Genomic DNA, 13758 nt, shown 5'->3' with positions numbered 1-13758 from the left:
AGATGAAGAGTTCTTGAAAGTGAGTCCATAGGTTGTGGGAACAGTGATGGGACAAATAAAGTTAAGTTATCCTCTTTGGTTGAAGAACCGGATGGTTGAGGGGTTATAACTATTCCTGAACCTGGTGCTGTGTTGTCCTGAGGCTCCTGTACCTTCATCCTGATTGTAGCAGTAAAAAGAAAGCATGACATGGGTGGTGGGGGTCCCTGATGATGGACATTGGTCAGATCATACTTGGTGTACTGTGAGCAGTTTTGGGCCCTTTAGTACAGAGATGAGGAAGAATTTCTTTAAACAGAGGGTGGGAATCTGTTGAATTAATTTCTACAGATGGCTGTGGGGATCAAGTCATTGGGTATATTTAAAGCAGAAGTTGATGGCTTCTTGATTAGTAAGGGTATCAAAGGTTACAGGAGAAGGCAGGAGAATAGGGGTGAGAGGGAAAATAAATCAACTGTGATGGATAAGCAGAGCAGAAGCAATAGCCCAATGGCATAATTCTGCTATATTTTTGATATTATGGTCTTAGCTCAGATATTCTCTTAGCTCCCTACCCCCATCCTACTCAAGAGCTCAAAATTTATTGCCTTGCTTTTCATTTTGAAATGTTTTAAACTGAATTGTTGACACTGTGTTTCTTTCCTTGGGTGTTGCCAGACCTTCTGTGTCTTCTCACTGGCTTATGTACTTTTCCACAGACACACAGTCAAATGTGATTGATCAATAATTACTTCACCTGGCAGTACTTAGTCTTCTGACTGGCTTTTACGTACTTCTTTTTCCACAGGCACACAATGAAGTGTGATTGGTCAATAATTATTGCCCACATCTGTAACTAACATGTTCCTGGATTGTCTGTAACCAGCTTTGTGACTGTGAACTTTAGTTCTGAATGTTATTTGTTTACTTTAATTGTTTGCGCAATTTTTTTGCACACTGAGCACTTGGTCTTTCTTTTATGGGTTCTGTTGGGTTTCTTTGTTGTGTGGCTGTCTGTAAGGAAACAAACCTCAAGGTTGTATATTACATACGTACTTTGAGAGTAAATGTACTTTGAACTTTGTATTTTGAAAATCACATTCTTAAAGCAGAATTGTATGGTTGATACACTGTAATTAAGTGCAGCTTCATGCTCCAATTACTTCGTGTGGCAGTACCCTGTCTTTTTGCTGGCTTATGTATTTTCTTCCACAGGCATACACTCAAATGTGATTGGTCAACTACATCTGTACTTTGGAAATCACACTCTTAAACCATAATTGCTTGTTTGGCATTTTTAAGTGTATTCTTAATGCAGTGAATTGCCAAATACAAATCAGTTACAAATTCGTGTTCAAAAGAAAGAGAAAAAAAATCAAATTTTCTAAGCAAATCTCTAGGAGTACTATTTCAGTTACTCTCAGGTAAAATGGATAAATTCAAGCTGTTCTATAATATGACTTGGTGGCTGTAAAAGAGTTCAGATGAGTGGTATATTCGAACATAAACAAATTTTAAGACACTGTTTCTCTTTTCCTTTAATTCTGCCACAAAGCACCACCACCTCCAAAGCGAGCTCCAACCACGGCATTGACGCTGCGCTCCAAGTCCATGACCTCAGAACTCGAAGATCTAGGTAAGCAATAGGCTTCGGAAATGCATTCCTTTGAATGTTTGTCGGTTGCCGGAGTGGAAGCAGCTGTATTGCATGCTTGTATTCGCCGCGAGCTGCGGAGAGAATGACCAGGGCAGCAAGCGTGACCTCAGGCTGTTGCTTGAGTTTACACGAGGGGGTCAAGGGAAGGGGTTGGACTTGCACTGTTGAGTTAACAAATACAGATCACATGATGAGTGAACACATGGGTTACCTGACAAGCTCAAACTTCAAGCAATGTTTCCCTTCTCACTCTCGTCCTTCTCTTTCTTTCCTGCTTCCTTCCTCTCTTTCTGGCTACCTATACTTTGGATACCCCTACGACAGTGGATAGAGGTAAGCTGACATTGGTGTCCATGTCTTGCAAATAGTTTTTGTTATAAGTTAAGGTTTAAACTTTGTGAGGTGCCTAGGAGGCATGCAAGTTGACTGCACTGGCCTTGTGTATAGGACAACCAAATTCACAACCCTGAATATGTTGAATATGCTATCTCCTAATTTAGACACTGAACTAGGGAGGCATCCTCATGCCTTAAGCCCCAGATGGATTTTACCTATTTCAAGTTTATTGTCATATGAACAAATACTCAGGTGCAATGATGAGAGATTGAAACATGTCAGTGTTCAAACGCTTTTGGGGTCCTTGGATTTAATGTGCAGATGCACAAACAATTAAAAAGGAAAACTGTATGTTAGCCTGTAATGCAAGAGTAAAAATTAGAGATGCCCTGCAGCAACATTATAGTCACAGAGCCATTATTTTGCAACATTCCCCCTAAGTATATTTTTCACAGCTGCGCAGACCAACTATTGCTCTGAGCAAAAAATTTTTACACCGCCTGAAAACTGCGCAACGCTGTAAAGAAAAATTTTTGTAATATGCATACTATGAACGTGTACAATGAAAGCTGAAAAATAACATACTTTTGATTTTACTATTAATTGAATTAATGAAACACAGTACAAAGAAAATCTTTCACCTTCTGTAAACTTTTTCTAGCTGCGTCCAATTCCAGCTGCGCGGCTACAAAGGCTATGTGTGCGGGAGTATCGCAGTGACTGCACAGCTGTGCACCCACGCAGCTTTAGGGAACAGTGTTCACAAGAAAAACATAATTATGCACAATTATTACAAGAGAATGCACAATTGGAACAGAGGGATCTGGGAGTAAATATCCGTAATTTATTGAAAGTGGCACCACAGGTCATAAAGAGAGCGTTTGGCACGTTGGTCTTCATAAATCAGGGTATTGAGTACAGGAATTGGGATTTGTTGTGTTGAAATTGTAAAAGACTGGTGAGGTGGAACTTGGAGCAGTTCTGGATGCCTATCTTTCAGAAAGATATCAATAAGCTTGAAAGATTGCAGAAAGAATTAACAAGGATGTTGCCAGGACTTGAGGACCTGAGTTATAGAGAAAGGCTGAGTAAGTTAGAACTTTATTCCTTGGAGTGTAGGAGAATGAGGGGAGACCTTATAAAGGTGTATAAAATCATGAGGGGTATAGATAGCGTATATACATACAGGCTCTTTCTTGGGTGAGACTAGAGCTACAGGTCAATGATTTAGGTTGAAAGGTGAAATATTTAAACCTAAGGGGGCACTTCTTCACCAATGTGCCACCACTATAGCCTTAAGTTTTTCTGACCAAGGTGGGAACATGACGGTGACAATAAAACTGGAAGGCATCAGCTGTTTTTTTTAAATCAATGAATGGTTTGCTTCTGAAGGTACAAGCCCTTTTTAAAATAATGATATTTTCCTTTCAAAACAAGTCAAGGCTGTTTGAAAGCGCTGGCGCCACCATTTGAGTTGCTTCACTGAAATAATGCCATGTAGCACTGGACTGAGAGAGGGCACAGTGGGTGTCAGAGGCAGAAGAGATTCTGCCAGTACTGGAAATGCTGAGCATCACACACAATGCTCAGGGAACTCAGCAGCATCTATGGAGGGGAATAAACAGCAGATGTTTAGGGCCAAGGCCCTTCATCCAAAACGTCAATTGTTTATTTCCCCCATAGACGCTGCCTGTCCTGCTGAGTTCCTCCAGAATTTTGTGTGTGTATGTACTGTATGTTGGTTTCTACTACTTTATCATAAGAACATAATTCAACATATTTGATGGGTTTGGTCTTCTGCTGCCAGTTCCTGCTGGTCAACAGATCTGAAAGCAAGTGATTGTTGTCCCCTAACTGTAGCTAGAATAAAGTCAATGACTATGTGGTTCAATCAGTTGTACAAGACAGGTGGAGTAAGGTCAAGAGAGTATAGTGAAAGGAGACCTTAAAGTGGACCATCTGTAGGTGTATCTTGGCTTCACAAGACTGCAGATGATAGAATTGCTGTGCATATATGGGCTGGTGCCTCCATTACCTTATAAAATGGCCATGGAGTGCATGTTCCTGATCTGCTGCTGCTGTAATCTATGCACTTCAAGATTCAACATGTTGTGAATTCAGAGATGCTCTTCTTCACACCTCCTTTATAATGTGTGGTTATTTGAGTTACTGTCACCTTCCTACCAGTTTAAAACAGTCTGGCCATTCTCCTCTGACCTTTCTCATCAACAAGGCGTTTTCGCCCACAGAACTGCCACTCACTGGATGTTTATTTTTATTTTTCATGCCATTCTCTGTAAACTCTGGAGACTGTTGTATGTGACAATCCTAAGAGAGCAGCAGTTTCTGAGATACTCAAATCACCCTGTCCTGCACAGTCAAAGTCACTTAGATCACCTTTGTTCCCGCATCTGATGTTGCAGCCGCATGATTGGATATTCAGATATTTGCATTAATGAGTAGGTGTACAGGTGTACCTAATAAAATGGCCACTGAGTTATGTCACCTTGCACTTGTGAGCATTTATTGTGAGAGGTAGAAACCAGATCACAATTAAAATTTATTTGGCGAAGCACTTAAAACATCATAGTCTGTAACTGTACTGATCTATACTAGAAAGCTCTTATATGGTATGCAGACAGTGCTGAAAGACATTACTTTATGGAAAGGAATTCTACAGATCCTCATGAAATGATTAATGATGTGTGCAGTTCGGTAATCAAAATGAGAATGGAGATCAGCACAGCAAATCTTTAAAGCTTTATATGTTACATACATCAGAACATACAGTGGAATGTGTTGTTTGCATCGAGGATGTGTTTTGGGGGCAGCCCACAAGTGTCACCATGCCCACAACTCACTAACCCTAACCCTTACCATCTTTTGGAACATGGGAGGAAACCAGAGCACTTGGAGGAAAACAACATGGACATGGGGAGAACATACAAACTCCTTACGGTCAGTGGTGGGAATTGAACCTAGATCTTACAGCTGGCACTGTAAAGTGTTGTGCTAATCATGCTGATCCTTCTCTCATTCAAAGCACCGAGGATCTTGTCAACGGGCATGTTACATATTACTTTACATGCTACATAATCAGACCTCAGTAATGGTTATATTAACCCTACTTCGTGCTATGTTGTTTACCACATCATTTTCCACCTTAGCTGTATGTTCAAAGTTCAAAGTAAATTTATTATCAAAGTACATATATATCACCATATACAACCCTGAGATTCATTTTCTTGCAGGCATTCACAGTAGATACAAAAAATACAATGGAATCAATGAAAAGTTACACACAAGGACCGACAAACAGCCAATGTGCAAAAGACAAACTGTGCAAATACAACTAAATAAATAATATTGAAATAAGAATAATAGGGTTGAAAAAAGATTAGAATTTAGGGTTAAATAAAGTAAGCTTTGAAGACTTCCTTAAAATCTCTCGGAAATACATAAAGTTGCACAAATAAAATAATCATGCCACATAATTGCTAAAGCCATTTGCTCTATTGCTCTATAACAGCACATTCTGAGCTACTAGTGATGCTCAGTGATTTACACAGAAGCCGGAATATAGGTAGTTTATTTTTGATCCGTTGCATTAGGTTGTCAGTAATTACCTAGGGCCAACAGCCCTTTTAACTCCAAATGCTTAACTGTAACCTGCACCATCTATCCACAAGCTTCTGTTAGGAAAGCATTTTGTCAGAACAGGACATAGAAACACCACATTGTCGCACTGTTTCCAGATTCTATCATTGAGCTATTAGCCTTGTAACATTGTGTTGATGGACACATCAAAGTTACTGTCCAGTTTCTTTCCTCCCCCATGCTGCACTTTGATCTGTTGAAATTGGTCTTTTTTTTTGTACAGTTAATTCAAATTCAGATTTATATATCACATGTACATCAAACCATACAGGAAATGTGTTGTTTGTATTAACGATTAACACAACCTAAGAATGTGCTGGGGGCAGCCCGCAAGTGTTGCCTTGCATTCTGGTGCCAACATAGCATGCCCACCATGTTCAGCAGAACAACACAAACAGAAACAACAATAACATCACAGCAAGACATGGCAGCAACATCAAAGCAAGTCTCTTTCCCACTCTCCCACTCATCATACACACAGACAGGCCTTCAATCCCATGACACGCCACCTCTGGCTCTCCAGTCCTTGGCCACAGACTCTCAGCCTTGCAAATATTGGGCCTTCAACCTTCAGTCCTTGGCTTGGACTTGCAGACATCGGGCCTTTGACTTCTGAATAAGCCGACCCTGGCACTTTGACCTTCTGGCCTCTCACTGCGGACTCACCAAGCTCTGGATTTCAACCTTTTGGCTTGGTAATATTGCAATATTCTCCTCCTGCAAATTTGAACCTTGAACATCAATAAAAATGCTGAAAATCTGAAATTAAAAACAGAAAAGGCTAGCCAAGCTCAGCAGATTAGGTATCTTTACTGGAAAGATGAAACAGAAGGGCCTGTGACCAGAAGTGTTAACTCTCCTTCTATTTTCTAAGATGCTGCCTGACCCGTGAAGTGTTTCTAACCATTCTGTATTTAAAAATAAAACCTTCCTTGTCCCATAGTGGAAGTGCATCGAGAACAGAGAAAGAAGAACATTACCTCCAGTAAGCAACACAAAATGCTGGAGGAACTGAACAGGTCAGGAGGCATCTATAAAAAGAAATAAAGTGTTGGGGTTTCGAGCCAAGTTGCTTCATCAGGAATGTAAAGGAAGGGTGGTAAAGCCAGAATAAGAAGTTGAGAAGAGAGGAGAAGTGGAAGGATTACAAGCTAGAAGGTGACAGGTGAATTTAGGTAAGTAGAAAGGGAATGAAGTGAGAAGCTGGGCCCTGGTAGATGGTAAAGGAAGAGGTCTGAAGAAGGAGAGAAGAGAGGACAATGGGTAAAAGGGAAGGGGGATGGTCACTAGAAGGAGGTTTTAGGCAGGTGAAGAGAAGAGAAAGGGTAAGAGGGGAGCTAAAATAGAGACTGGAAAAAGAGAAAGGGGAGGAGGGAGAAAATACCCCTTACCCAGATCTCTTTGTCCATTCTCCTTTCAGAAAGGCCTTTACCTTTCATGTATTAAGATCTCCTTGAAATGGTAAGAAGGGTGAAAGCTTGCATGGTCTAAACTAGGTTTTGTGTGGGCCAGCATCTCTCTACATCAAATGTTCAGAAGTATTTTTATAGGAGAATGCCAGGTGATATTATAGAGGGTTAAAACTCATGAAGGTAGATAGAGTAAATGCACATTGTCTTTATCCCCATAGCTGAGGAATCAAGAAGTAGAAGGAACAGATTTAAGGTGAGAGTGGAGAGGCTTAGTAGGAGCCTGAAGGACTAAATTTTCTATCCAGAGGATGATCAGTTCCTGGAACAAGCTGCCAGAGGAAGTGGTTGAAGCAGGTGTATTAATAATATTTTAAAGGCACTTGGACAGGTATTGTTATAGAGTACAGCACAGAAACAGGCCCTTTAGCCATTCTAGTCCAATTCCAGCCTGGCTTTCTGCTTCGTCGTGTCTGCATGCACCTGGACCATAGCCCTCCATACCCCTTCCATCCATCTAACTACCTAAACTAACCTTAACTGTTAGAATTGAATTTGCATCCATCACTTCTACTGGCAGTTCATTCCCCACTCACACCATCGTCTGTGTGAAGAAATTCTTTCTCAAATTCATTCCCCTTAAATATTTCACCATTCACCCTCAACCTATGACCTCCAGCTCTAGTCTCACTGAACCTAAGGGAAAAATGGCCTGCATGCATTCATACTATCAATAGCTCTCATAATTTTGTTTACCGCTGTAAGATCATCACTCATTCTCCTGCACTCCAGCTACACAGATAGGGAAGGTTTAGATCAGGGATTCACAACCTGGGTCCATGAACACCTTGCTTATTAGTATTGGTCCAGCACATAAAAAAGATTGGGAACCCATGGTTTAAAGGGACATGAGCCAACTGCGGGAAAATTGGACTAACTTCAATGGGAATCTTAGTCAGCATATACAAGTTGGGCTGAGATGCCTGATTCATGACTCTATGTGCACCAAATCTGTGAGGAATCAAGAACTGGGGGAGCGGGGTGTAGCACCAGAGAAGAGAGCCTCAATATAGAGGGACATCCACTTAGAACAGAGATGACGAGGAACTTTTTTTCGGCAGGGGATAGTAAATCTGTGGAATTCATTACCACAGACAGCTGTCAAGGCCAGATTATTGGGTGCTTTTAAGGCAGAAATTGATAGGTTCTTGATAAATCATAACATGAAAGGTTATGTGAAGAAGACAAGAGAATGGGGTTAAGAAGAAAATGGATCAGCCATGATAAAATGGCAAAACAGACTCAATGGGCCAAATGGATTGGAAATATTTAGAGGGATGTGGGTCAGATATGGGAAATGCAACTAGCTTAAATGGGAAGTTTGGTCAGTATGGGTCAGTTGGGCCAAATGGCCTGTTTCCATTGCTCTCTAACTCTATATCACAATATAGATTTCTCACAAGTCTCACAATTGATTTGCAAGTTTTGTGTACGCAGTGTACCTGTTCTAAATGAGAATGCCATTTGATATCACATTCGTCTGCATAATTTTGGTTGATAATGTTTGCAAAGTGGGTGAATATTTGGCAACAGATGTACGGCTGCAGAGGAAGTGCCAAGATTTGGGTGCCACGTTAGCATAGTAGTTGGCACGACGCTATTACAGCTTGGGGCATTCCGGCGTTCAGAATTCAATTCTGGCACCATCTGTAAGGAGTCTGTATGTTCTCCCTGTGAATCATGTGAGTTACCTCCTGGTTCTCTGGTTTCCTCCTACAGTCCAAATACGTGATGGTTAGTAGGTTAATTGTCCTATGATTAGGCCAGTCCGAAACAGATGGGTTGCTGGGCAGTGCAGCTTGTTGGGCTAGATCGACCTGTTCTGTGCTGTATCTCTAAATAAGTGTAGCAAGTGAGCAAGAAGATTGCCCTTTTATGCACCAAATAGAAGTGATCTTCTGCCTTCTAAAGTGAGATTCACTATGCATAGGATTGCATGTTCATTCCTTCGTTCAACGTTATGTTGCATGTTTCTAACGGAGGGCAAGAAGACAAGGTTTACTAGAATGATAGGCATTCATTTCTGTCTGCATGGGAGCTCTGTCTTTACAGAACAAGTAATTCAACACTAGGAGAAAATAGGCTGCTGGCAAAGCTAACACAGATACCTTGACCCCGATTTGGGAAATGGTCTCAAGAGAGCCAGGGCCTGCAAAAGTGATGCAGCCACAGAAGCAAATATCCTCAAAACAGCATGAGCTTTCTTCCACTGGCTCCCTTTCTAAATTATCACAGGAGAGGGGCAGCAAATCTAGGAGCTTAAAAACAAACTCATCTCATTGTCATACACAAAATGCTGGGGGAACTCAGCAGGCCAGGCAGCGTCTATGGAAAAGAGTACAGTCGAAGTTTCGGGCCAAGACCCTTCAGCAAGGCTGGAGGGAAAAAAAAGGTGAGGAGTAGATTTAAAAGGCTGTTAAAAGGCTTTGCAAATTTCCTCTTTACTCCACGTTGACAAATATAGTAATATGCAGAAGTCTTCGGTCCCTTAGCTATATATACTGTGTGTGTGTGTGTGTGTGTGTGTGTGTGTGTGTGTGTGTGTGTGTGTGTGTGTGTGTGTGTGTGTGTGTGTGTGTGTGTGTGTGTGTGTGTGTGTGTGTGTGTGTGTGTGTGGCACGCGCCCCCCCCCCCAAGTGTGTGCACAGTGACAAATAAAGCTAATCTTTAAATTTCTGAGATCCACCACCTCAGAAGTATCATAAAGGATTTCAACAATATTTCATTGGATGCAGGGAGTTTTTAAATATATTCATTTTTCTGATTTGGATGGCACAGGCTAGGCCAGAACATATTATGCATCAACCAGTTTTAGGATGTGGGAGGAATCAAAGCACCTGCAGGAAATCGACATGGTGACAGAGAGAAACAAGGCCTACACAGGCAGCACTGGAAATCATGAATGGACCCTGGTCAATGAAGCTGTGATGCAGTTGTTCTATTAGATATGCCATAGTATCCTCAGAGGCCACTTTATTAGGTATACCTTAGCACGTGCTAGTTAATGCAAATATCTAATCTAAGTAGCTTTGACTGTTGGTGCCTGACAGGGTGGTTTGAGTATCACAGAAACTGGGTACATCAGTACACCTGCTCGTTAATGTTAATATCTAATCAGCTAATCATGTGGCAGCAACACAGTGCATAAAAGTATGCAGACATGGTCAAGAGGTTTAGTTGTTGTTCATCAGAATGGGGAAGAAATGTGATCTAAGTGACTTTGGCCATGGAATAATCGTTGGTGCCAGACGGGGTGGTTTGAGTATCTCAGAAACTGCTGTTCTCCTGGGAATTTCACACATAACAGTCTCTAGAGTTTACAGAGAATGGTGTGAAACAAAATCATTCAGTGAGCAGCAGTTCTGTGGGCAAAAACAGCTTGTTAATGAGGGAGGTCAGAGGAGAATGGCCAGACTAGTTCAAGCTGACAGGAAGGTGACTGTAACTTAAATAACCACATATTACAACAGTGGTGTGCAGAAGAGCATCTCTGAACACACTACTCTTTGAAACTTGAAGAGGATGGGCTTCAGCAGCAGAAGACCACAAACATACACTCAGTAGCCACATTATTAGGTACAGGGCTACCCTAATGGAGTAGCCACTAAATGTATGTTCTGCCTTGCTGCAACTCCACAATATATTTGCTCACACTTCTCCAGACTAAATTCTATTTGCTATTTTTCTACCCAATCAAAAAAAATTGCAAATCTTATTAAAGTCTGAGGCTTTCCTCCTTACTAAGTCTCTGTTAATGATTCATAAATTTCTTTATCATCTCTCCTGCAATTGACTCTAAATCAGTATTACACTATAAAAAGCAAGAGTCTTACCACTGAGAGCTCTGTGTAATCTCATTGGTGAGAACCTTCAAATCTCAAAAAAAAAAAACCACCTGCCAACCACCATGCTTTGCATCTGTCACCCAGCACACTTTCTCGACTCCCCACCCTGGCACGTGGGACCTTGCCAAAAGTCTTGCTAAAATCCATGAATCCATCAATCTTATTGCATCTTGGCAACATTTTTGTTACCTCCTCAAAAAATTCAATCAAGTTAATGAGACAGGAACTTGCTCAACATGCAGACTGTCCCAGATTTATCCGTGACTTTCCAAATAAAATTCTATACAGTCTCTCTGGATTGATTCCAATAATATTTTCACAACCATTTTTTTTTATCAACTAGTTTGTCCTTTCCACATACCAGGAGCATTTGATGTCTCTAAGCCAGTACTCACTGGAGTTTAGATGAATGAAGGTCTCACTGAAACCTATTGAATATTGAAACGCCTAGATACAGTGGATGTGGAGAAGATGTTTCCTATTGTGGGGGTGTCTAGGACCAGAGGGCACAGACTCAGAATAGAAGGTCACCACGTTAGAACAGAGATACAGAGGAATTTCTTTAGCAAAAGGGTGGTTAATCTCTGGAATTCATTGTGAAGTCTTTGGATACTTTTAAAATGGAGGTTGATAAGTTCTTGATTAGTAAAGGCATCAAAGGCAGAAGAATGTGGTTGAGAGAGATAAATCAGCCATGTTGGTGAGCAGACTTGATGGGCTGAATGGCCTAATTCTGCTCCTATGTCTATTGATCTAATGGTCTTTGTCTTCATAAAACCAAAATGACCTTCACTCTCCTCTCCACCAACCTCTGGCATCCATTATGCAGCCATAAGAGATTTGAAAAGGTGATCAAAACATCTGAAATTTTCTCCATTATTCTACTTAATTGCCAAGGATATATTTCATCTAGGCTTAGTGATTTATACGCTTTCAAAAAACTGAATGCCTTAATATTTATGATTTTATTCTGTTTATCGTTTTAATGCATTTGCTTCCATCACACTATCAGGTAACATGCTTCAGATCACATCCTACTTAGAGTAAATGTAAAGTTATTGACAGTTATTCCACAAGCAAGTGCTCTGGACAAAGTTTAGTGAGGATGAGGACTGGTAGCCACCAGGTCAGCAATTACCCCCAGGCTAGCAGGTCCCAGTGTCAGTGGTGTTTGCAGACAGGAGGCATAAGGCTGGTGATCCCCTAGGTACATGAGTCAATGATTCAGGAGTTTGAGGCCTAGAGTTCAGGGTTTAGTCATTAGCAAGTCCAGAGACTAAGGCCTAGAGTTCAGGTTTTCGTCATTGGCGAGTCTGCAGTTCAAGGCCCGGAGCTTAGGGTTTCATCATTGATGAGTCCAGAGTTCAAGGCCCAGAGTTTGAGGCCTTGAGCTCAGAGTCCCGTCATTGGTGAGTCTGTTGGTTGTTCCACTGAAGCCTGGAGTTCAGGGTCCTGTCATTGGTGAGTCCTGAAGTTAATGCCGAAGAATAAATGTCAAAGGTCGATGGGAAGTCCAGAAATTGAGGCCTGATGGCTGAGGCCCTGTGTCTGCGAGACTGTGAGTCCACCAGTAAAGTCAGAGGCCTAAAGTCTGCAAGTCTGGAGGCTGAAGCGGGCCTGTCCTGGGGATGGAGTGTGTGAGTGGGTAAGTGGCTGGGTGAGAGGGAGGAAAGGGACTCTTTTTGCTGTTTTGGTGCAGTTGTTCTGTTGCTGCTGTTATAGAGGCATAGAGTCAAAGGAATAGAATTAGGCCATTCAGCCCTTTCAGTATGCAATGCCATTCCATCATGGCTGATTTACAATCCCTCTCAACTCTATTTTCCTGCCTTTTCCCCATAAACTTTGACCCCCTTACTAATCAAACACTTATCAAGATCTTCTTTAAATACATTCAGTGGCTGTGGTGAACTACCGGGTACATTTACCTGTCTGGACACGCCCCTCTGCTGACCGCTCCTGTGGCTCCTCCCACAGACCCCTGTATAAAGGCGATTGGAGGCACTGCTCCTCCCTCAGTCTCCAGGATGTTGTGTGGTAGGCTCTTGCTGCTGACGCTGCTGACTATGCTTTCTTCCAGCTAATAAAAGCCAATCTCGACTCACGTCTCCGTGAGTTATTGATGGTGCATCAATGACTTAGGTGCCTTTCAATAACCTTTAGATATGTAAATACTAAAATTATTAAATAATCCATTTTCATAGTAACTACATAGCTGAATTTTAAATAGTACATACCATTCTTTCTGACCATACAGGCCTGCAGACAAAAGCAGAAAACTGATCATAGAACACTTACAGCACAGAAACAGGCCCATCAGCCCATCTAGTCTGTGCCAAGCCAGTAATCTGCTTAATCATATTGACTTGCACCTACACCATTGCCCTCTTTTCCCCTCCCATCCATGTAAAACATAGAAACATAGAAAACCTACAACACAATACAGGCCCTTTGGCCCACAATGCTATGCCGAACAGGTACTTACTTTAAAAATTACCTCGGGTTAGCATAGCCCTCTATGGCCCTATCGTATCCGTATCCACCACCGTCGCCAGTAGCCCATTCCACACACTCGCCACTCTCTGCGTTAAAAAAACACTTACCCCTGACATCTCCTCTGTACCTACTTCCAAGCCCCTTAAAACTGTGCCCTCTCGTGATAGCTTTTTCAGCCCTGGGAAAAAGCCTCTGACTATCCACATGATCAATGCCTCTCATCATCTTATACACCTCTGTCAAGTCACCTCTCATCCTCCACCGCTCCAAGGAGAAAAGGCCAAGTTCACTCAACCTATTCTCATAAGGCATACTTCCCAAT

At 41.7% G+C, this 13758-nt stretch overlaps 1 protein-coding gene across 3 annotated transcripts in view; it reads left to right on the top strand.

Moving 5' to 3' along the window:
* shank2b (SH3 and multiple ankyrin repeat domains 2b) overlaps positions 1-13758 on the top strand; it is a 1185964-nt gene that overhangs the window by 1090242 nt on the left and 81964 nt on the right. For all 3 annotated transcript variants that reach the window (XM_073049802.1, XM_073049805.1, XM_073049804.1), the window contains one exon: positions 1535-1615. In XM_073049802.1, the coding sequence (XP_072905903.1) occupies positions 1535-1615 (81 nt within the window). The remainder of the gene's footprint in view (positions 1-1534; positions 1616-13758) is intronic.

The sequence above is a fragment of the Hemitrygon akajei genome, chromosome 6 (assembly GCF_048418815.1).
Source record: "Hemitrygon akajei chromosome 6, sHemAka1.3, whole genome shotgun sequence".
Taxonomy (NCBI): domain Eukaryota; kingdom Metazoa; phylum Chordata; class Chondrichthyes; order Myliobatiformes; family Dasyatidae; genus Hemitrygon; species Hemitrygon akajei.
This window is presented reverse-complemented; position numbering and strand designations above follow the sequence as displayed.